The sequence below is a fragment of the Artibeus jamaicensis genome, unplaced genomic scaffold (genome assembly GCF_021234435.1).
Source record: "Artibeus jamaicensis isolate MK-2021 breed Jamaican fruit bat unplaced genomic scaffold, CSHL_Jam_final scaffold_369, whole genome shotgun sequence".
Classification (NCBI taxonomy): Eukaryota; Metazoa; Chordata; class Mammalia; order Chiroptera; family Phyllostomidae; genus Artibeus; species Artibeus jamaicensis.
The window spans coordinates 13,430,401-13,454,767 of NW_026522042.1; the positions used below are offsets into that span (position 1 = coordinate 13,430,401).

The window sequence follows — 24,367 nt, forward strand, 5'->3', positions numbered from 1 at the left end:
TGCCTAGGGAATAAAAGACTTAAGTACCATCTCTTTATTAGCAGATTGTTTCAAAATGCATACACCCCCTTAAATTCATATAAACCTAGGAAATTCAACCATTACTCCCTCTCTATCTACAGCAAAATCAATGTTCTGTGTTCTAACTACCCTTTTTGTATATATATAGGGAATACTTTACAATCTACCCAATTAAGCCAATAGGACACACGCTTCCAAAAATGGGGAAAGTTATCAATAAAAAAGTTATTTACACACTTTAATACCTATTATTTGATGAAGGTCAAAATACCAGAAGAGAATTTATTACCCCAATTACACAACAATTATGGTCACTGCTAAAAACACTTTTTTAAAAAACCCAAAAATGCAAAAAAATATTCAAAATAGAATAGCTGCCAGATCACTGGTAACTACACAGGGCCTGGCAGACGGTTTTGAAATCAAATCTTTGATAATTCTATAAAATGTTCTAGACACAGCAAACTTGGTATAATAGTACAACTCTCTGATACAGCAGTAACCACTTTAAATTTTATTTTAGCTTCCAAAAATAACTTGTCAACAAGGAATTTTTAATGTCTAGTCTAAACTTTTCTTTTTATTATTCTATCTAGGATTGTGTCCTATTGGAGTGATCAAAATATCATTTAGCTTGAAGAGGACTGCGTCGCCTTCACTGCCTTCTTTAACTGCAGTGACAGTCCCCTCACACCCTTTCCTAAGGCCACACCATGCCCCGTTTATTGCTGCCAAGCCCCTGAAATCTATGCTTCTATCTGTGTCTGCTTTGTCATCACGGTTCATTGAAAACTGTATCAGACCACCTGCTAAAACTTGGTAACATTTAAGTCCAGTAGATTAACTGCAAAAGCACTAAGGCTACTGTAGCGTAGGCCGAAAACCACAAGTATATACTTTCCCCTAAAAACTGATCACATTACCTACTATTAACAGTAAAAGCTCAGTGGTATCTCAGCTATATATAGTCCATACTCAATGTTGTAAAATAAAATGTTAGGCCAGTAAGCTTTCACAATCTTTATTAAATCCTAGTCTAATTTAACAATTTCTGGTTCTATAGACATCATCCTATGGTGAACATGTTCAGTAAGTGAAAATAAATCAGACACCTAAGAAGCCATCATCCTCTGCAGACTAAAGAGTAAGATAACTATCACACAGAACAATACAGGTAATGACACACACTTGCTCAGAGTTTTCATACAAGCCATGGTGTTTATCAAACTATATCTCCTAATATTTAATACAGTAGAATTAGTGATTGTAGTTTCCATATAGCATTTTAATTACAAGTACCTTATTGAGATAGATAACTAACATTTCGAGTTTCACTGACTTTCCAGATTAGCATAATATATTCAAGAACAAAAAAGGTGAAAATTGAACACAAGTTATTCAAAGAAAATGAAGATAAAAAAGGACAGTGAAGAGTCAATGGACATTTGTGTAGAAGAAAACACAGCAACTGTGGATTCACAAATCAAAAGTTTATAAATTCAATACAATACAAATCCTTTTGAATGTAAAAGGTTGAAATTCAAAGGTCTATAACCTTTTGGCCTTAATTAAACTGTACCAATTCTTCTGATCAAAGAAGGGCACAACAGTTAAGACTGTATTCCTTGATTTTATTTTACACTAGTTGTGGGCACAAAGCCATCCTCCTCAATGAAGTTGACAAGGAGCTTCATTCAGATCGTTTTTAATAATGCACATTAAAAAAACATATTCTTACAAATTGTTTTGCAATCCAAATATACAACAGCTTGGGCGGGGGGACGTTTAGAAAACAAAAGCCAATGTAAAAAGACAGATTAAAACAACTAGACCAGTTACAAGTTTTCTATGGCTCTGATTTTACAGTTTTCTTACTGCATCATCAATGTCAGAAATCTGTTCCTTCAGCTGGCTCCACTGCTCAGGATTTAAAGAAATACCTAAAATAAAGTTTCAAAAACAAAACACTGAGAATCGATTTAAGCTTTCTTGAGGATTTTTATACTTTCAACTAAAATTCTGTTCTATCAAAATGACCGTTTCTGAATGGTACAATGGTATAGTATTGATATAAAATACTCAAGTTGTTAATTAGAGTCATCACGATCACCCGAGGTCAAGTTTATGTCCAGTTTCACTACCAGACACAGCATCCTAGCTGACACTGGTACATTCTCCCCCAGTGAGAACAATGATCTCCGGCCGCGTCTCACAAACGGGTGCAAATGAGCAGCCAGTGGCCAGGCCTGGATTCGATGTGTGACGCCTACGTGCTACATCCGCTTGGTCCCAGCTTTTGCTCGATTTCCACAGGAACTCAAGGTGCATGCCTTCTGTCCTGGGCTCTTCCAGGAGCATATGCATCTCCCTTTGGGAAATCCCTGGGATCCCATCCACACAGGGCTTCTTGGAACACACATTCGGAAATCATGCCATCACAGGGTTCGAATCCCAGCCTCACTAGCACTAACTTTAAGACCTTAAAACAATTACATTACCTCTGAGCTTCAGTTTCCTCACCATTTAAATGGTTCTTATACATCCAAGGGTTGTTGTGAATGATTAAATTAGCTAACCTGAATTAAAAGCTTAGCAGATCACTGGGCACAAGTAAACACTTAAAAGGTTAGCTTAATGACACTGTCCTATGTAAGTCACAAAACTATGACTGGAAAGAACTTTGTACTTTAAATTTTCAATATTCTTTTTTTTTTAATCTTTTTTAAAAGATTTTATTTATTTATTATTTATCTTTAGAGGGGAAGGAGAGAGGGAGAGAAACATTAATGTATGGTTGCCTTTCGTGCGTCCCCTCCTGGGAATTGGCATGCAGGGAACTGGCCTGCAACCCAGGCCTGTGCCCTAACTGGGAATTGAACCGCGATCCTCTGGTCCGCAGGCCTGTGCTCAGTCCACTGAGCTACACCAGCCAGGGCTACACTTTCAATATTGTAATGCCTGACCCAACAAACCAACAAACTAAACTGAAGAATTAACACATCTCAGAAAACTGCTGGGAGGCCCCGAAACTGAGAGGACGGGAATGCACTGGGTCAGCCCCTAGGAAGGGCTGTAAGGAACTCATCCCACTGCTGCAGTGCACCTGTGCAGGAACGGGAAAGAAATCTGGCATCAGCCACCGTGAACAACTGGGGTGGCCGCTCCAGAAGGAGGCTGAACAAGAAAGTACAGATTATAAAAACACAGAGGGTTAAGTTTAACAAACCTAAAAAATACATGAAGCAAACTGCCTTTCAAAACTGCATGCAGGCAGAGTAGAAGAAAATAAGGAGGTAATTTTTCATCAGCTAAGGATTAACCTAAACCAGTTAACTACTCAGTATATAAAATTTATGTTGGTGCACAATGCTCTCTAGCTACTGGGTGAATTAATCAAGTTTGCTTCTGTGGTGCTAGATGAAGCGAAAAGACATAAACCCATTTAAATAATACCACCCTAAAGACTATCCAAAAGGAAACTGTGTGAACCAGGATTTTCCATTCCTGATTTGACAACTTCCCAGATAGTGCCCACTCTACTTCAGAATTAATGTTTTAAAAATTTTTTAAGTTACATTCAAGTAAATTAGCAGCCAACTGAAGTGATATTAAGGGACCAATTGTCGTACCCAACAGACTACAGAAGATAATGCATCAACCAGACGAGGATCTCTCCCCAGTACACTGCAAACATCATTTCCATTTCCACCGAGATGGGTCACTTAGATCATTTCTGACTCAGTCCAGTATCAGGACCAAATTCAAGAAATTAAGTCTCACCTTTTCTTCCTGGTTTCATTTCACCTTCTGGATCCATCCAATATTCTCTAATATCAATAAGGACTTTTCCTTTGAAGTCCCGAACACTGACGTACCTCATTTTTCCAATCTGCAAAGAAACAAAACGTAAGAAGGTATTCGCTTCTACGGTCCATATTTATATTCTAACTTACTGCACACTCACTCTTTTTAATCACAAAAACAACTACTACTCTCAGTATCAAACGATAACCAAAGGAAGTATCGCTATTAAAAAGAAATCTTTCTACAAAGATGGAACTAAACAAGTACAGTTCACATTTCCGATCATTTCGTATTAGAAGAATCATTAGTAAAACAGTGCAACTGCTACGGAACATAGCACGGAGGGTCCTCAAAAAGCAGAGCGTATGACCCAACAGCGATCGGAGGCCCCGCCCCACTTCTGGGCATGTGTCTGGAAGAATTAAAGCAGGAGCTTAAGATAATTATTTGCACACCCATAACTCAGATAAGAGTTACTCACAATAACCAAAACATGGGGCAAGCAAAATGCCCATCTTGGAATAAGTGAATAAACAAAATGTAATATATACATATAGTGGAATATTATTCAGCCTTAAAAAAGGACTTTCTGGCATAGGCTACAACATGGATGAGCCTGAGGCCATTATGCTAAGTGAAACAAGGCAGTCACAGAAAGACACATACTGTATGACTCCACTCACACGAAGCCTAGAGCAGTCAGACTCAGAGACAAAATACAGAATGGGGACAGGGGGCGGGGGATGAGGGGTGGGGCTGGGGAAGGGACAGAAAGCTGAGTTATGTTTACCTGTGTAACAGTTCTGCAAGATGAAAAAGTTCTGGAAATTTGTTTCGCAATAGTGTGAACATATGATCAAGGCAGTAAATTTTTATGTTGCATTTTTTTACCAAAAAAAAAATCATTAGAAACCAAACTCTTGCAGTATAAACTACCATCAAGGAAACCACAGACCTTTGCTTTAGCAACCATTCTGAATGTAAGACTCCAGGGACCATAATAACATGAGAAGGCTTTCCCCTTAGACATTCACTTCAAATTAACATCTTTTAATACACTTCACTCACAGTCTGAGAACTTAATCCTACTACCTACAGGAAACGTTTTTTCAAACTTTCTTAAACACAAACTACAAAGTCCAAAGGAATGGAAAACGCTTTACTCCACAAAGTACAGTGAACACGCTCCACGCAGTCCTTCACTAGTGTAACGTGCTGTCTAGCACTTCGGCTACAAAATCACACTTTCTGATGAACACCTCAATACCTCTACCTCTTACTCATTCTAAACCTACTCTTCTTCACTCCTACTGACTTAAACTAGCTGTGGCTATTGTGCTTAAAACACACCGGCATGTGACAGTTCTGTGTCTGGCTGGATCCAGTCATTAAATCCTCCCCTTTATCAGGCTGCCACAGGAGTTAGAGCTGCGCAGTGACACAAGCACACGTTCATGACCTCCACCTTGCCCTCGTCCCCTTAGATGCTTTTGTCTCAGTTTGGTCTCATTCATTTTCCTTTAGCTTCCCATCTCAAGTAAGTTTCTTGTCCTGCTGGTGTGTCCCCTACTTCCAGGATATGCCCCGTGCTTCATGGAGAAAATAAAGTCCACTAGGTACGAGGCACAGATAAGTGCCTTCAAATCTTTTTTCTATTTACCCACATCATTATCAATTCTTAAATTCTTTACCTTCCATAACCCATTTCTTGTGTGTGCATTCTTTCCCTTTCCGATGGCTCTTATCCACCACTTCCAAACATGCCTCTCCTCTCTTTATAAAGCACTTTATAACTTTCCCCATGCTTCCTTTTTCCCTTTAGGGCTAAATTCTGAAAGAAGCAAACTTCTGTTTCCACCAATTAAATTCCCACAGCCTACTCTAAAGTCACCTGTGATTTTATTGTCAGTTTTATAACTTTTTAGAAGATTTTATTTATTTATTTCTAGAGAGGAGAAGAGAAGGAAAAAGAGAGGGAGAAAACCATCAGTGTGTGGTTACCCCTCATGTGCTCCCTACGAGGGACCTGGCCCAGGACCCAGGCATGTGCCCTGGACTCAGAATCAAACCGGCAGTGACTTTTAGGTTCGCAGGCCAGCACTCCATCCACTGAACCACACCCACCAGGACTACTGTTAGTTGTACCAGCTCATTTTTCACTCAGTCTTCTTTGTGTCCCCTTAAGCCTATCATACTGGGTTCCCAGTAAATGAATTAAGTTCAAAATAACTGTCACAGTGAAACTGTCGATAGTGACTTATAATATTGATTTAATATTTTTTTTAATTTAAGTTATCTTAAACAGCTATAGCACTGCACTGCACATTTTCATTTTGGTTTTTACAATAAGCGCAAAAGCCTGTTGAGCAGATAAAATATATTAAAAACCTACTAAAATAATATTGACTATATAAGTCAAGTTTAACGTGGGCTTGAGGAAATGAAAGAAACTTTAGGTGGTGAAATTTGACCTTGAAAAACGACTAAGCATTAGTTAAGTAAAAGGGAGAGCACGGTGACAAAGACGCAGAACAGAGAAGCAGGAAGACACGGCACTGACGTTCAAAGACAGGCCCAAGGGACTGAGCTTTCCCGAAGAGGACTTGGAGTACGGGAAGAGAATTCGGGAACCTTTGTAGGTTCCTGAGCAAGAACAAAAAAACAAAACAAACAAACAGAAAAACCAAGCACACGACTACCGCTGCTGCTGCTTGTCTTCTGCAAGATTCGTACTCCTGAGAAATCTGAAAACAGGATTAAATCTTTAAAACTCTCACTAGAAAAAGTTCAAAAATCAAGACTAAAGGGAAACCTATTTTAAAGAGACAAGCACACTGTAAGTGTATTAATGCACATTTTACCAATCTTCAATTAGAAACAGCAAGTACTCGATTTATGTAAAGTGCACAATGCAACACACTAAACACAAGAAAATCAGCTACTTTAATCTCTGCCCTTGCTCTCTAGAAACGTCTCAAAAGTGCCCTCATCCACAATGTCAATGAAGTGTGTTTAAACATTTCTGTCTACTGCAGGTTAACACAGTATGAGGCATTTTCTTTCTCCCAAACATGGCTGACCATCTATGTATTCAAAACTTTGTGGTCCCTAATCACTTTCAAATGACTTGTGTCTGATACATAGTAAACAAGGAACTACTCAAAGTAGAGAAAAGGTATAGGTTGGTAAAATTTTACCTACACTAAAATTTGCTAACATTTCACAGACTAGCTGTGGGTTCAGAAGGAAAAATCTCGACACACAAACTGCTGCTCCATCAAAATCTGAGTCACTTATAAACTAAAACTTACTGTGCACTTTGCACACTGTCCCTCAATATATCAGTGTTCACTTTAACATAAAAAGCTTTCATGCAGTAGATTGAGTGCAGGCTGCAGACCAAAGGTTTGCCATTTGAGATTCCCAGTCAGGGCACAGGCCTGGGTTACCGGCCAGGTCCCTGGTAGGGGGCGCGTGAGAGGCAACCACACATTGATGTTTCTCTTCCTGTCTTTCTCCTTCCCTTCCTCTCTCTCTAAAAACAAAGAAATACCTGGCTGGTATAGCTCAGTGGATTGAGCAAGGGCCTGCGAACCAAAAGATTGCAGTTCAATTCCCCGTCAGGGCACATGCCTGGGTTGCAAGCCAGTTCCCAGCAGGGGCCAGTTCCCAGCAGGGGATGCACCAGAAGCAACCATACATTGATATTTCTCTCCTTCTCTCCTTCCCTCCACTTCTAAAGATAAATAAATAAAATTTAAAAAAATAAATAAATAAAAATAAAAACAAAGAAATAAATAAATCTTAAAAAAAGTTTTCCTGCAAATCTCCAAATGAAGATGGGCCTGTGGAAAGATGCACAGTGTCTACCCCACGACTCTCACGCTCCCACACCAGAGACAGAGCCCCAGCAAGGCGTGGGCTCCCTCCAGAGTGCAGGGAGCAGTGGTGCCGAGGAAGGACCCAGGAGGGCTGGCCCTGAGACCGGGGACAAGGCACGGATGCCCGTTCTCACCACGTCTCTTCGATACTGTACTGGAAATAATAACAACCAAGCAAGAGGAACAATGAAAAGGACGATATAAAACTCAACAGACATAATCATTATCAACAGAGAAAATTCTAAGAAGTCTCAAAAAAATGCATGTGTAACATGTAATATAAAGTAAATATGTAAATAACATGTATTTTTACATGGTACGTAATAGGCACATTTTTCTAGCAATAAACTGGAAAATGAAATTAACATTTACGATACAATCAAAAAATACAAAATACTTAAAAATGAAGTTAACAAAAGATGTGCAAAACTCTAGAGTGAAAAATCACAAAACAAAGAAATTCAAAAGGATCTGAATAAATGGAGAGAGTGTACATATTTAAGCAGAAGACTTGATGCTGTCAAGCTGCCTGTCCTCCCCAAATCAATCTTCAGCTTTACCCAATCCCAATCAAAATCCCAGTAAGCTATTTGGTAAAAACTGACAAGCTGACTCTAAAATGTATATAGAAATACAAAATACAGAGAACAGCAAAAAGATTCTAAAGGTGAAGAATAATGTTAAAGAACGTATCCTACCTGATTTCAAAAGTCACTATAAATGCACGGTAATTATGACAGTGTAGTACTGAAGACAGACATAAATTAATGGAATAGACTTCAGAAACACTTTGTTACATATTCACTGATTCTCATTACAAAGATCCAAGATAATGCAATGGAAAGCGAACGTCTTTTCAACAAGTGGTACCGGAACAATTGGCTATCTGTGTGCAGGAGAGAAAAATGAGTACCCACCTGGTCTCAGACCAGACCCAGAGAAACTACTTCTACATGAAGCTAAACACACAAAAGTCAGATCTACAAAAATTCTAGGAGAAAAACACTGGCAAAATTTTTGTGGCCTTGGGGTGAAAAAATATATCTTCATAGGAAAGGAAGTATTAACCAAAGGGGGAAAATTATTAAAAACTGACTTAATCAAAATTAAAGCTTTTTAAAGATATTTAAAATAAAATGGCAAACCACTAAACCAGAGAAAATATTCACTTTACTTATGTCTGTCTGACAAAGGACTTGTATCTAAAATATATAAAGAACTCTTACAACTCCATACATCAAATGACCCTTTTTAAAAGACCTGAACAGAATCTTCGAAAACAGGTACATGAAGCCCTAGCTGGGCAGCTCAGTTGGTTAGAGCATCACCCCAACATGCCAAGGTCACAGGTTTGATCCCCAGCCAAGATGCATACAAGAATCAACCAATGAATGCGTAAGTGGAGTAACAAACAAACCCACTTCTCTCCCTCTCCACCCCCTCCTTCCTGTCTCTCTCCTAAATCAATAAATTTTTCAAAACAAATTTTAGAGCAAGTATGTGACATTGAGGAAATGCCAAGTAAAACTACAACGAGCCATCACCGCTACACATCCATGAACTTAAAGGAGGAAAAACTAAGAAGACTGACAAGACCCACTGAGAATGTGGAGCAACTGGAATCTCGTCCATGGCTAATGGATGTGTAAAATGGAACGGCTAATATGGAAAACAGTTCGACGGTTTCTTATAAACTTAAACATACACTTACTTATGACCCAACAAATACATCTAGTTTCTACCCAAAATGGAAAAATATCCACAAAAAACTTGTTCAAGAATTTGTAACAGCTTTATTCTTAATAGCCCTCGAGAAATAACCCAAATGCCCATCCAGGACTTCCGCCAAGATGGAGGTATAGGTGGATGTGCCTGCCCCCTCACACAACCAAGTTTAGGGACAACTAAATATTAGCATCAGAAAACACAACCAGAACACGGAAAACTGAACTTTTCGGAAGTCCGCTAACAACAAATTCTTCGGCCCGACCGGTAAGGGGCGAAACCGGAGTCAGGTGAGGAGTTACAAAGGAGAGCTCCATCGACCTGGGCGCGGAATCCAGACGCGCGAATCCAGTCGCACGGGTTCCAAACCCAGGATTGGACCTAGTGAGCGACCGAGCGGCCCACCGGGTGAGCGACTACGGAGGAGTCAGTGGGGAGGCGGTGGCAGCGAGTTGACTGGTTGCCCGGTTGCGCGCGGGTGAGGGAGTGAGCGGTCGGACCAGCGGCAGCGGAAGCGGCATTTCCCCGCTCTGACCACGCCCCCACATACAGCGTCACAACCCAGCGACCTGGGACTCCAAGGCGCAGCTTCTCTCACTTAAAGGGCCAGAACAGACCAAAAATGTCGCAGGGGGACCTCAAAGCCCCGGAGATAAATCTAAGTGACGAAGAAATAGCAAATCTCTCAGACGCACAGTTTAAAACACTGGTCATCAGCTTCCTCACAGATCTGGTGGACTATAGCCACAAATTAGAGAAACATATGAAGGCTAAATTAAGGGAAATGAATGGAATTCCACAGGAAACCCATAGAGATGAAAAAAAAACTGGGACTCAAATCAATGGAGTGAACCAGAAGGAAGAAAAAAATGATCAATCAGAAAGGAATGAAGATATAAGAATTCAGAAAAATGAGGAGAAGCTTAGGAACCTCCAGGACATCTATAAACGCTCCAATATCCGAATTATAGGGGTACCAGAAGGGGGAAAGACACAACCACCAGTGGAAAAACTATTTGAACAAATAATAAAAGAAAATTTCCCCAATCTGGCAAAGGAAACAGACTTCCAAGAAATCCAAGAAGCCCAGAGAGTACCAAAAAAGTTGGACTCAAGAAGAAACACACCAAGGCATATCATAATTACATTAGCCAAAATTAAAACGAAGGAGAGAATCCTGGAAGCAGCAAGAGCTAAGGGGACAATCACCTACAAAGGAGTCCCCATCAGGCTGTCAGCAGATTTCTCAAAAGAGACCTTACAGGCAAGAAGGGGCTGGAAAGAAATATTCCAAGTCATGAAATCTAAAGACCTACAACCAAGATTGCTCTACCCAGCAAAACTTTCATTTAGAACGGAAGGACAGATAAGGTGCTTCTCAGATAAGACCAAATTCAAGGAGTTCATCATCACCAAGCCCTTATTATATGAAATGTTAAAGGGACTTACCTAAGAAAAAGAAGTTAAAGAAACATGAACAGTGAAAGGACAACAAACTCACAGTTATTAACAACCACACCCTAAAACGAAAGCAAACTAAAAGGACAGCTAGATCAGGAGTGGAAACATAGAAATGAACATCTCAAGGAGGGTTAGCAACAGGGGAGTGGGAGGAGGAGACGGGGGGAGAAGGTACAGAAAACAAGTAGCATAGACAGTAGATAGAAAATAGATGGGGGGGCAAGAATAGTATGGGAAATATAGAACCTAAAGGACTTGAGACACATGGACATAAGCTAAAGGGGGGTAATGGTGGGGTTGGGGGGGCAGGGTGGAGGGGAATGAAGGGGGGAATAGAACAACTGTAACAGCATAAACAACTCAAAAAAAATAAATAAATTTATTTTTAAAAAAAAACAAAAAAAACAAAAAAAAATGCCCATCCAAAGTGAATGGATAAACAAATTGTAGTATAATCATGCAATGGAGTACCAGTCAGCAATAAAAAGGAACTACTGATAACACAGAAATGTTAGGCTGAGGAAAGAAGCCAGACACACAACAATACACACTGCACGACTCCATTCATGCGAGTTTCTAGAACAGAACTGTCAGCCTCCCTTCAGAACTGCCCCTGCCCCACAGGGGGGATGTTCTGGGGTGATGGAAACGGCCTTTCTACGAGAGTGTATACATTTATCACAGCTCATCAAATTATACTGTGTGTGTGCATTTTATTACATGTGTAAATTATATCTCAATTCAATTTATTTTAAAGAAAGAAACTTATCCAGTGGTCACCTCCTCTCCTCCTTGGAGGAGAAAACTGAATAAAGCTAAGAAACTTTTACAACCCGCCCCAGGTAGTATACGGATATAATTAAAGTACAAAGAAGAAAGGTCACTACGATCACATGTGAAAGAAGTAACAGAATGCATACAATTTTCATGCATATAATCTGGAAGTTAGCAGGAAAAAAATATCACATACACCATAGGAAACAGTGATTCTTAAATTTTTTTGATTCCTTGTCCCCTTTGGGGATTTGATAAAGGTTATGAATAATCCTCTTAGAAACAACGGAAAAGTTCAAATAAAAAAAATAATTCCAACAGACTCCCTAAAGTACATTCATGAAGCCCCCCACCCCACGCTACTCCTGCAGATTAGGAACACTTGACTGGATAATGACCTAATTTAGAAGCACCAAATCAACTAAGGTGGTATCGCTAACCCTCATGGCTACCTCTGAAGAAAAATATACAGGGTCCAGAGGTAACGTCTGCTTGAACGTGGTTGGTAGGGTAATAATAGGTGTAATAATTTGTAGCTTTAATTCAAATATGTCACCTAAAATGTCACACGGTATGCTTGAGTGTGATATTGTTATGTTACGGAATTACAAGCTTATGGTTTTTAATAAAAGATTTTGTAATATAAAGGGGTGTTATTTGTGTCAGATCCTATAGATCAAAGTCCCCTACGTCTCAACCATTCTGGCCCTTAAGACACTGAATAATCACGAGCTGGTTCCCCAGACCATCTTTAATATCACAGAAGTCCTACCTTGGGCAGGTTACATCCCTGCGGAACCTCGCTCTTAAAATTCAGTGCCGACGGAACCAGACAAAGGCAAGCATCTAGTAGCACTTCCTCTCCAGCCAGAGTTCTGCCCAAGTCACTCTACAGGTTCAAAGATCAGTGAGTGCACCGTTCAGAGAGCTGCTTACGTCTGCAGGACACCGCTCTACCAACCGACAGTTTACTTCATCTAGTTCTAGTCTCCAGAGAAATAGTTAAGTTAAAAAAAAGTGCCATATGGTTACTAGCCAAAGAATTTTAATTTAAGATTTTAGATCTATCTGTTTCTGGTAAAGTAGTAACTGATAAGCTGGGTCCTGAAAGCTTCCCAAAGCTTCTGGGAGCTGTCTTCTAGAAGTGTAGAAAACACATACTGCTATTTTTTTTAAAAAGGAAAAAACTACTTTACAAAGCACAATGAGAATAACTGATTTTCCTTCCCAAAACCCCATCCTTCATCTTATAAAACTATCAAACCATTAGTATTAATAAAGTCCTGATTTTATATTATATAGTCAGTGTACTCTAATGTGCTCTTAAGCCAATTAAAATTCAGTATTATCACCTAAATACTTTTCTATGCCCAAAATACCATTTCAAGGAAAAAGCTACAATGAACAATAATGAAATCAATATTATCTCTTACAAGGCCTTCACCACCAGGTCTGTGAAAAATTACTTTGAAAGTAAGGCTTATGCTCCTCCTAAAGGCATTTTCAGAAGGGTGAGAAGTGTAACAGCCATATCAGGTATGAGAAGATTTCCAAATTGAGTTGGACTCACATTTTTTGGTGAGATAATAACCACTCCTAAAAATAGACCTCGTTTTCCTGAATCCAGTAGAGTAAGAGCTCTAAATGTGTGTCCTGGTTTCTTTTCATATAAAATTACAGGCTGAATGACAAAATAAAATTCACTAATCGGCCATTAATAGGCCAAAGGTGCTCTAGCTATCATAGGGGTATAGGCAGGTATACGGTGAACAGAACTAATCAGAGAAAAGCCCAACAGAGTTGCCCAAATACCTGAAAGTGTTTTCCTACACCGCAAACATTAAGTTAAAATATCCCAAAGCAGCCCTTCATTCTACACAGGAGGAAAGTGTATACAAAGGATACTTTTTTGCAGGTTTTACATAAAAGGAAAGGATACTCTTTTTGCAGATTTCACATTTCATTCTGCCTTTTAAGACAGCTTCCCACTGCACTTTGAATAAAACGCAAACTCCTAAAAACGGCCTCTCAACGGGAAGGCCTTGCCGCACCTGGCTCTTCCCCCTCCTTACCCACTAAACCCCCCAGCTGCTCTCCACCAGACTTTCAAGACTCCAGCCACCAGGGCTTTGTAACTCCAGCACAATCCAAGTTCTTTCCCACGTCAAGGTATTCGCACATTTCCTCTACTTCCAACATGAGTCCCTCTCCCCCACACTTCACAGGACCGGCTCTTCCTTTCCTCCATCTTTCTTTTGGTAGGGGGAGGTGTTTCTTGTATAAGCCCTCACCAGAATCGAACCCTCAACCTTGGTGCATGGGGGCCACACTCTAACCAACTGAGCTAAGTAGCCTGGGCTCCTCCTTTGTCTTAAGTGTCAAGTGCCAATTCCTTAGAAGATGACCAGGCTCCTTCTCTCTCACAATAATCTACCCTTTTACTTCTTAGACCTTATCATTTTACTTTATTTTAAGAAAGGGAGAAAGTGAAGGGGCAGAGACAGACAGAACCCTTGACGTGAGAGAAAAACATAGGTCAGTTGCCTCCCTCTCGTCCACCCCCAACAGGGGATGGAAACTGCAACCTTTTGATGCACAGGATGATGCTCCAACTGAGGGACCCAGTCAGGATACCGATGATTTATTTTTACGTTTATTGATTTTAGAGACAGAGGGAGACAGAGAAACATTGATACGAGACAAATTCCCTGACCAGGAATTGAACCCACAACCTAGGTAGGGTATGTGCTCTGACCAGGAATTCAACCCCCAAACTTCAGGTGTACAGGACAATGCTCCAACCAAGCCAGGCCAGCTAGGGCAGCTCTTACGATTTTATTTAACAGTGGTACCTCAGTACTCATCGTTCATTCACTCCAGAACTCCTGATGTTACCAAACGATGAAGCATTTTCTCTTGGGGCAGAGGGTCATGACTCATACAAGTTCTAGCTAGCTTGATGAGTCCCAAACGAAGTACCAAATGCTGAAACATTTTTTTCTCATCAAAATGCAGTAAGTACACGGTCTGACGAGTTCTGAAGCTGACAAGTACCAAGGTATGATTGTATGTATATTTGTGTGTATAACTTTTACCCCCATAAATCCCATGAAACCAGAGACCCCATCCCCTTGGTTCATCAGTGCATATCCAGAACTTAGCAAGGCCTGAATGAAACACAGTGAGCATTCAACTTTTCATCCAGTCACCGAAACAGCACCCTTTCCTAACTCTTACAAACAGCAACTTACCCATATTTTTTGGACTATAAGACACACTCCACTCCGCCCCACCCCCATTGGGAGCAATGATAGTTGTTAATGCTGTTGAGTTCTGTTTACATTTACATTGGTGAAATATTATGTTATTTATGTTATTAAATATTTTACCACATTTTTTCAATTTTTTTCCTATTTTCCTCCTCTAAAACCTAGGTGCATCTTATGGTATGAAAAATTCATTCTATTCTCTATCCAATTAACCTAGTCTGTTCCTACTTCCTCTATAGGATACAGAAATCAAAGAACTAAACCCATAACTAAATCATTTGTCTGCATTTGCTTATTTTCTTTTTCTGTGTATTTTAAATCAAAATCGTATATACTTGAAGTGTGCGCCAGGATTTGACATAAATGTTCACAGTGAAATGATCACTACAGTCCAATACTTAGCATACCACCTTCTCAGTGTTACCATTTTTGGTGTCTGATCAGTGCACCTGAAACCTTAGCATGCTTCCAGCATCCAGTATCAAGTACAGTAACTATGTGGCTATCTACCTTCTTTATCCAGACAGACAACAAAGCAAAAGCAAGTAAAAAAATCAAACTCCTATCTTCCCATTTGCACCTTAATCCTGGCACTCGAATTTCAAGACTTCACTCAGTCAACTGTGTGTATAATGACATAAATATGTACTGTGTGTGTGTGTGTGTGTGTGTGTGTGTGTGTGTGTGTGTGTTGGCCTTGCTTTCTAACCAAATGTTAGCACTCTCATTCTGCCCAACATTTTGGCTTCAAATACACAGACCTCCTGGGAACACTCCCTCTGTGCTTGCCCTCCTTCCCGTTCTCTTCTGCTCCCCTCACCTTCTCTGGCCTACATCCCTCTTCCTTCCTCCCTGAACACCGACCAAGGAGACAGGTCCTCAGCCCCTCCTCCCCGCCCTCCGACTTACACCCACTTCCGTCCACCATGCCGACCATCGCCCAGGAACATCCCCAACCACGCCCTCCGAGGGCCACAGGACACTCTTATTTCATCACATTTACAATCAGGTCCAAGAAGCCAAACCTAACCACCTTTGCCATTAAAACTAATTTCTTTCCCTCATTTCTATTAATTAAACCTGTGTTTCTATGGTCTCTCAAATTTACAATCAATCTTCATTGACTGTTTCACTTCTCTAGTCCGTTTTTCCTCATCAGTAATTTACAATCATCATTTCTCCTTTGGGAAAAACCATTTAAGCCCCTATCACCTCACTCACAGATTAAGGCCTACAATAAATTACCCGATTCACTTAGCCCCACTGCCTCTCCCCACAAATCCTTATACTGTACAATGATGCCAATAACAGTCCCCCTAAAACAAGATATGACACCCAAGAAAAGAAATTTCCCTCCCGTTACCTTACTATTGCACCTCATTCTCGACAACAGAGGGCCTATGTTAGTAAACCTACTGGCCTTTTCTGTTCTTGTCCAGCCCAAACCAGGCAAATCTTATTGCTGTTCCCTCTCCAACATCCTGTACGTACCGGATACTTCACAGCCCAAAACTAGACCTACCTCCTCCAACTACTTTCTAATGTGCAACCTCAACCTCTTCTTTTGGATGTCTATAGTTTTTACATCCACATTGTTTTAAATATAGCAAAACTACAGTCATCTGGATTTTAACAATAATCTAGCATCATCACAAAGGGAGAATTTGAGATCTTGCTCCCAGGCATGTTTTCAGTTTGACTCCAATTAAACTCATCAAGAAAAATTCCAGCATCAGCCCTGGCTGGTGTGGCTCAGTGGATTGACTGCAGGCCTGCGAACCATAGGGTCACCAGTTCAATTCCCAGTCAGGGCACATGCCTGGGTTGCAGACCAGGTCAGATCTCCAGTAGGGGGCGCACAAGAGGCAACCACACACTGACGTTTTGCTCCCTCTCTTTCTCCCTTTGTTCCCCTCTGTCTAAAGAAAATCTTTTTAAAAAATTTCCAGCATCTTATAAATTACTTTCGTTTCAACTAACTTGTTCTTATATTTCAATGAATATCCTCAGACAAGAGGACTATAACATATATAAAAGATTATGCATTCCAGTATTAGATTAAGGCACTTCTATGATTCTTCAGATGAAACCGGATAATAAATCCCCTGGGCCTATGACAATAACCAACCTGAAACATGTTGTCGTCTCTGCTGCTGCTGCTCTGCTTGGAAGATGACAGGGCTCTTGAAGTTTCACCAGTCTTTTGCTTCTTTACAGGTTTTTCTGAAGTAACTTGCTTTTTCCTCTTTAACTTGAAAAAAAAAACCATGAATATGATTAAAATTTGCACACTAAGTAATAAAACACATCTCAGGTTTACAGACAAGAAAGGGCATATGTATGAGGTCAGTGACCAAGAGTAACCTCACAGGACAATCTCATCACAAATTCCTAACTGGGCAGGTCATGGTGAGCAGTCGCACCGCAGGCCTGGGGCTTTCCAGTGAAAGGGGTGTCTCTGCACTAAGCCCAGTCCGCCGTTCCTGTGCATCTAGGTGAACACACGTTTTACATGTCTTTTTCAGACCCTGAAAAGTTTAAACAATCACCCTCAAGAGAATACAAGATCTGGTTAACTACCCAGTAATCCAATCCCTGCCTTGCTTTCTCCCACCTTCATGCACATTCTTTACATTCCCTTCCTAACTCCAAATGTACAAGATAAACTACAAACACAAACTGTCCTCCAGTGCATTTAGATCTTGGTTCCCAACAATGTTATCAGTTTGACTCAAATAAACCACAAAAATTCTCTACAGGTTTGGACATGTCTACACTGCCAGGTTCAAAAGATTCCATTACTTTTTTTTTTTTTTTTTTTTTACGATTTTATCCATCTATTCTAGAGAGGGGAAGGAGGGAGAGAAACAATGATTGGTTGCCCCTCACGTACCCCCCCACTAGAGACCTGGCCCACAAACTAGGCACGTGCCCTGACTGGGAACTGAACCGGTGACAGATCCATTGGGCCACACCAGCCTGAGCAAGAGTCCACTACTTTTTATGATTTAAAGGACCAAAAGACTACATTTATTACGTAAAAAATCATAAATACAAACTTTATCAGGTTGCACATGACAATGAAACTTTGAAACTAACCTACCACTGATACATAACAGTGTTTTCAAACTGTTCTCAGGAGCCCAAAAATACTTTAGCAATTAAGAGTGGCATTAAGCAGAAAAGTTATTTTGTAGACCAGGATCCCACATCCGGTTTCTTTGGGAGAAACAGTAACAACAAAAAGATGAGGGACCTGCTGCTTTCAAACTTTTGGAAACCAGTCTACTAAAGCTACAAAGGGAATATGCTAACTATGAATACAATGATTTACTCCATTTCTAGGATATGATATGTATTTATGCTTTGCTGACTCCAAAAGACTTAATCTGGCTCAAGGAATTTATGAGCAGGCAAAGCTATGAAACCTACTTTGTACTGGGCACTACAAGTAACTAACTCGAGAACTTCCTCATCACAAAAAAACCACTGAAGATAGACAGTGAAGTGTATGACTAGCACTCAAAATCAAAACAATGCCTTAAAAGTAGCCCTACTGCCAAAGTTTTTAATATAGCCCCGTTCTCAAAATGAGCCAACCACCCACAAAAACCAGTAGAGGGCAGTCATGTTCTTCGGTGGAAAGCAAAAGCTAGTATTGTGAGCAAGAGTAGCTTTACAATTGTAATACAAATAACAATAAATTACAGAATAAACTGTTTTGTGTTCTACAACTATAAACTGACTTTTTCCCACCTTCATAATTTAATGTTTTACTGAATTTGGATGAAGGTAGGTAAAATATAATATACATATGCAAGAAAATGCTAAGTCCTTACAAAATTATTAGTACTATTTGGGACAAATAGCCTAAATTAACACAGCTCAATGAGCAAAAGCAACTATTCTTCACAACAGGGTCTGTCTAGATGTTCCCTGTGGGCTGGCATGTAAAAAGTTCAATGAAAATGTTAAATGAACATATTCAAATGCTATGTTACATGTGAATTAAAAAACTGACAGACTTCCTACTACACATATGTATGTTCTTTGAAGTTTTGTTTCAACCTTCCAGATGATATTATATTGTGTATTTCCCCATAAAGGTCCATCTTCTACAAGATTCTCCCTTATTAAGCTCTCTTTTAACTGTCAGGTTAACTAAGCTCAGAGACACAACTATGGAAGCTTCTAGAAGGACAGGTCTGCACAAAGGAAGCCCTGAGTGAAGTGTGAGGTGCTCAGTTAAGGGAAATCATGTACCACTTACAGTGCAGTTGTCAATTAATGCAGAAAAAGACTATTCTGTCTAAATGGGTAATTTCCTGTCAGCTTCGCTGGGTGTTGATTTAACTAAAAGGAGGGGACCAGGGCAAATAACATTGTAACTTAAAAGGTACCAAGCTTACATTTGAAGTAATACCTGTGGACTCAATAAACACCAGTGGCTGAGAAGGCTGTCAAAATTGACATCAGCATTAAAGGGGTTCAGATCACTTGGATCCACTACCTCATATAATAGCTACAGACTTCTAAATAATGGCAATCAGTGGCTTTGACCTTATTCTAATGCTATTCCCCTGGGGTCCATGGCAGTGGTCCTGCAGCTTTGGGGTTCCTCATCCGAGGCTGGCCAGTCTGACTCAGAGGCTAGGAGTGTGCGTATACCAGCCAGCACCCGAGGCATTTTCGTGGAGTGGCCCCGGGGCCATATGCACTTTCAGAAGCAGCCCTCCAGGCTTTCACTGGGAGATTGGCACACCTTGCTGTCCCTCAGAAGCGGCTATGGACAATCCTGCTGAACTAAGTACACAGAAAGGACTTGGTCCAGGAATAGTCACCTTTTTGTCAACTTCACTGTCAGAATCACTGCCAGAAGAGCTCGAAGAAACAAGTTCCTTTGATTTAGGCATTCTGAAAGAAAACACACTGTGTAAGTAACGTATAAGCTGTTCTATTACCTTCAATTTAACTCTCTCCCACAATCAGAAATGTAAGAAGTTCCACAATTCATTCTACCACTTTGTGATACTGGAGTGCTTATACTGAGCACAATGCTGTAAGTTACAGTCTGATCTATGCTCTTTCGAGTTGAAAACATGCAGAGTATAGTGTTCTGACCCACCAAGGAGAAATGTCACACACATCTCCCTCTTACACCAATGGGTCTTTTTCTACTTCATTTTAGGGGGTTAGATGTTTATGAGCAGGTCACTTTGCAAGAAGCAGCTTACAAGCAACTGTTAAAGCCAGGGAAAAATATGAATCTTCTCAGTACTGCTTTCTACTTCTCCCTGACAAAACCTAGCAGGAAATTATTCTCTGTAAGCAATGACCATAACATTCACACAACACAGGGAACAGTTGCATTTTAGATGTTGATATAATTAATTTGCCATTGTAATACTATTTTTCATATTTTGTCTGTTCTTAATTTTATTTGGCTTTTTAACCATGCCATCAAATAATAAGTACTAATTCAGAGTTCACCAAGTTACACATAATCTACAGCTTGTTACATTTTACGCTGATTTTCTAGTTGGAATACACCAGAATTTTTAAAACCTGCTTTTAGGAGAAGCAAAACCTTTCCTCAAACTCCCACTAGGACCCTACTTCTTCAGGTTCTCCAAGACAAAGATACTGGGTTGGTCAGAAAGTTTATTTAGTTTTTTTCATACAAGGCTCTAGTAATGCCTTTAACTTCACTCAAAGCAATGTTGTTACACTGGATTGTGACAGCTGTCATATCAGCATGCATTTTTTAAAAATCGTAATTGGAATTTTTGTGCTATTTTAATATTGAAGATGGGAAAAGATACACAATGTGTCTGGCATATTATACTTTATTACTTCAAGAAAGGTAAAAATGCAGCTAAAACACAAATACAGAATAGTGCAGTGTGTGGAGAAGGTGCTGCAAGTGATTGAACCTTTCAAGTGTTTTGGCAAGTTTCTTGGTATTACTGACACTTTGGCCAAATAATGCTTTACTGTGGGGCTGTCTTATGCATTGGAAGGTGTTTAGCAACACCCCTGACCTCTACCCACTAGAAGACTATATAGCAAGAGATAGACAACATAATCAAAATACCCAAGTCAATAAAGCTATTGGTGAAAATGAAAAATGTGTCTTTATTCTTATGGAAAATACTGAACAGTTTTGGCCAACCCAGTACACAGCCCGGTGCCTTCGAGTAGGTGTTTACTGACTGAACGCAGCAAGGCAGGGTACCTCGTTGCATTTACTTTTAGGGGTTTGCTTTTTTTAAGGCCTAAACCCCCAATTTCAAGAAACTCCAAAGCATGCTATACTTATTTTCAAGGCACTTACAATACCAGGTGGTAAAATGCTTATTATCAAAGTATCTCTAGCTCATTCCATCTCCTTCTCTGCCTAGACTGAGCCATTAATTTTTGTAGGCCCTAAAGGGCCCAATACACACAACACAGACTATAAATGTTTGGATAAAAAGGAAAAAAGGACTTCATTTTCTCCTTTAAAAAAATCATAATCTAGCTCTAGACTTAACTTGAACTGGCACTGGCATTCAATGTGTTCCACAATAGGAGGTCAAGGTAAAAGAAGTGGGCCATCCCAAACCTAGCCACTAAATTCTAAAAGCTGACACCAACCCAACCCAGCCATGTTGACTTTCCTGGTAATTTCTTGAAAAGTAACATTCTTGGGAGGAGCAACATTCATAACCACGTTTTACGCATTATCCCTGTTACTGCTCCATTTTACAATCTCATCTCCAAATCAATTCAATTTTGTATGCTAGATGCTGATAATGCCAACACACATTTTTTAAAGGTAATTAAATTAAACCCATTTTTCGCTTTGGAACAGCCTAGCATAACTATGCCATCTGTTAAAAGCTGCCTGGGGGCCTAAGATCATTTCAGAAAACACCCTCCTATTTAACCCAGTTAGTCCTTTAAGAAGAAACAGGTAATTGTATAGCCAGCCTCTTAAGAACTTTTGACAAGATAGATATTTATATTTAATGTGCCTTTACTACCCCCCCGGCAAAAAAAAAAAAAAAAAGCAGACTCGTAATTCAGGCAAATGATACTAAAATCACTAGTGTAGAATATATACAAAACCCAAATTAAGAAAACTAAGTCTTTGGTCATCGATAGCGTGCTGGATTAGGAAAGACGATGTGAAAATAAACCAAGACTAAAGGGCACATGAACGAGAGTGACGAGCACAAGTCCCGGGCAGGGGGTCTCGCGGTGGCAGGAAGCCTGCTAGAACTCCTGGGCTGGAAACGGCTGGAGCCTCGCAGGGGACAGGTTGGTCGACGGGGGCGTGGGAGGTGGCGAAGTGCGGAGGAGACCGTGCGGGAAGAGGAGGGACTTGCAACAAGCGCCATTTTCTTCCCTCGAAGCGTTCGCTGCCCCCTGCAAACCAGCCGCCCCCCACCCGCCATGCTACCCCAATCGGATCTGCTCGATCCGAGCGAGCAAGCAAGCAGCTTGCTTCCCTAGAGCGCCCCCCACCCTGGAAACGAGGGTGGGGACTCCGCGAAGCCTCGGGAAAAGGCAGACCCTGCACGCGCCCCAGCCCGTGCCGGGCCGGAGACAGCCACAGCCACCGCTGCATTGTCCCGGGGGTGCCCCGAACCCCTCCCCGGGACTCCGCGCCCGGCCGCGCCCAAAATCCCAGGCCACCGTGCCCACCCCTGCTCCGGGCCATTTTCAAGGCCTGGCTTTTGACGCGCAAGGGTTTGCAGCACAAGGGCCACGGGGTCGTAGTTAGAGGAAGGGCGTCAGAGACGGAGGAGGGGTCCGTGGAGGCCGAAGCAGGGAAGGGGTAGGTCAGGCAGCGCCGCCATTTCCCGCGGCCGTCACCCCCCGAGAAGAGCGACGGGCCGCAGATGGTGCGCAGCCCGGGAGGGAGGGTGAAGAGGTCAGCAGGGTACGGGGTTCGAGGGCTGGGGGCGGAGTCCCGCGTACTCACGCTCCGCTCCTGCTTCCTAACAGCCCCGTGCTCTCTCGCTCAGGACTGACAGAGAACCGGACGTGACGGAAGCCAGGAGACACCGGCTCCGCCCCGCTGGGACACGTGACGGGGCGTGGCTTCGATGGTGTAACCTACACTGAGACCCTTTCCAGGGCCTTAAAGGAACCGCCTGTCGTCCTGAGCAGTTTCCTTGGGAGTGAGTTGCAGGGAAGATTGGGTCTGTGAGTGAGTGAGAGAGTGAATAAAACATTAAAGAAAAGGACAGAGCTTTGCACTTGTTCCATAAATGTTTCTTGTATGAAAGCGAAGTGTCCATACTAAAAAAGATCGACATTTCTGGCACATTTCTCCCAGAAATGATCCTCTTCCCCAAATCCCCCAGTAATTGCCTGGTAAAATCCAAGTCACAGTGTTTAATTACATAAAACGCAAGAATTTTTTGAGAGGTCGTGGGCCACACAAAATCCCTACGCTGAAGTCCTGGAGGTATAAGATAGTTCACAGAAGGCCAGAGGAAGCCATACTACAAACAAGAATATATCTAACAGATTCTTACAATGTATGTTTAATGAACGCCTAAGAATGTATGTGAAGTTATATTCACCCAACATACTTAGCAAGCACCCACTATGTGCCGGGCACCGTAGGAAGCACTTTACATATATCAGGAACTCAACAAGCACTTTCCAAAGGAAGAATGATTATTCCCTCCACCTTGTAGATGATGAAACCAACAAGGTTAAACAAGTTGTTGGGGGCTCATGCAGTGAGTCGTGAGGCCAACCCTGCAGAACCTGATTACAGGGCTGCAGACTGAGGGAAGGATCATACACAAGCTCTAGCCCACTCCCTCATGCAGTGTCAAGCGAGGCGGCCACTTTTTAAAAATTCATTTTACCTGACCTTCCAAAAAAAGGTGAAATAATCTGTAGGGACTAGGTTACCAGTAAGGGCTATCACTTGGGTGTGAGTATAAAGGAATCTGTTAGGGGGCTGAATATATCCCGGTCTGGGTGGTGGCTGTGTCACCAGGGAGAAACCCGAGCTAGGCCCCCACCTCCAGCTTGTTCTTCAGTTCTTGCCTCGCTCTCAAAAGACAAATTCAAGCAAGAGAAAACACGTATAGTGGAAATAAGATAGAAAGGTTATTTATGAAACACACTAGTATGAAACTACAGGCAGGCACCCAGCTAGCCTAAATGCCCCATGTATAGAGGGGAAAAAGTTGTAAGTTTGTTCTATACACTTAAGCCAATGCTACAAGTGGACACCTGGCTAATCTGAGTGAGCAGACTATTGGAGTTCAGGCGTTATATACCTTAGTCAGCTTCTTGGTTCCCTTTCCTACAAAGGCTTTCTTTCTCAGCTATTAAAGGCTCTTTGTCTTAGTGAAATTGTCTTAGTGAAATTCTCAGTACAGAGTCTCAAGGACTTTCCTCCTGTGCTACCCCTGCTTGTGA

The 24,367-nt window shown here is 41.2% G+C and overlaps 1 protein-coding gene across 1 annotated transcript; it reads right to left on the reverse strand.

Annotated features, from left to right (window-relative positions):
- Positions 1-1,026: 1,026 nt before the first annotated feature.
- SUB1 (SUB1 regulator of transcription) lies at positions 1,027-23,013 on the reverse strand. The gene is made up of 5 exons (XM_037128998.2): positions 22,905-23,013; positions 19,777-19,849; positions 17,064-17,186; positions 3,802-3,910; positions 1,027-1,961 (listed from the first exon to the last, which is right to left on the reverse strand). The coding sequence occupies exons 2-5, from the start codon at positions 19,846-19,848 to the stop codon at positions 1,882-1,884; spliced, it is 384 nt and encodes a 127-aa protein (XP_036984893.1). The 5' UTR covers position 19,849; positions 22,905-23,013; the 3' UTR covers positions 1,027-1,881.
- Positions 23,014-24,367: the final 1,354 nt, after the last annotated feature.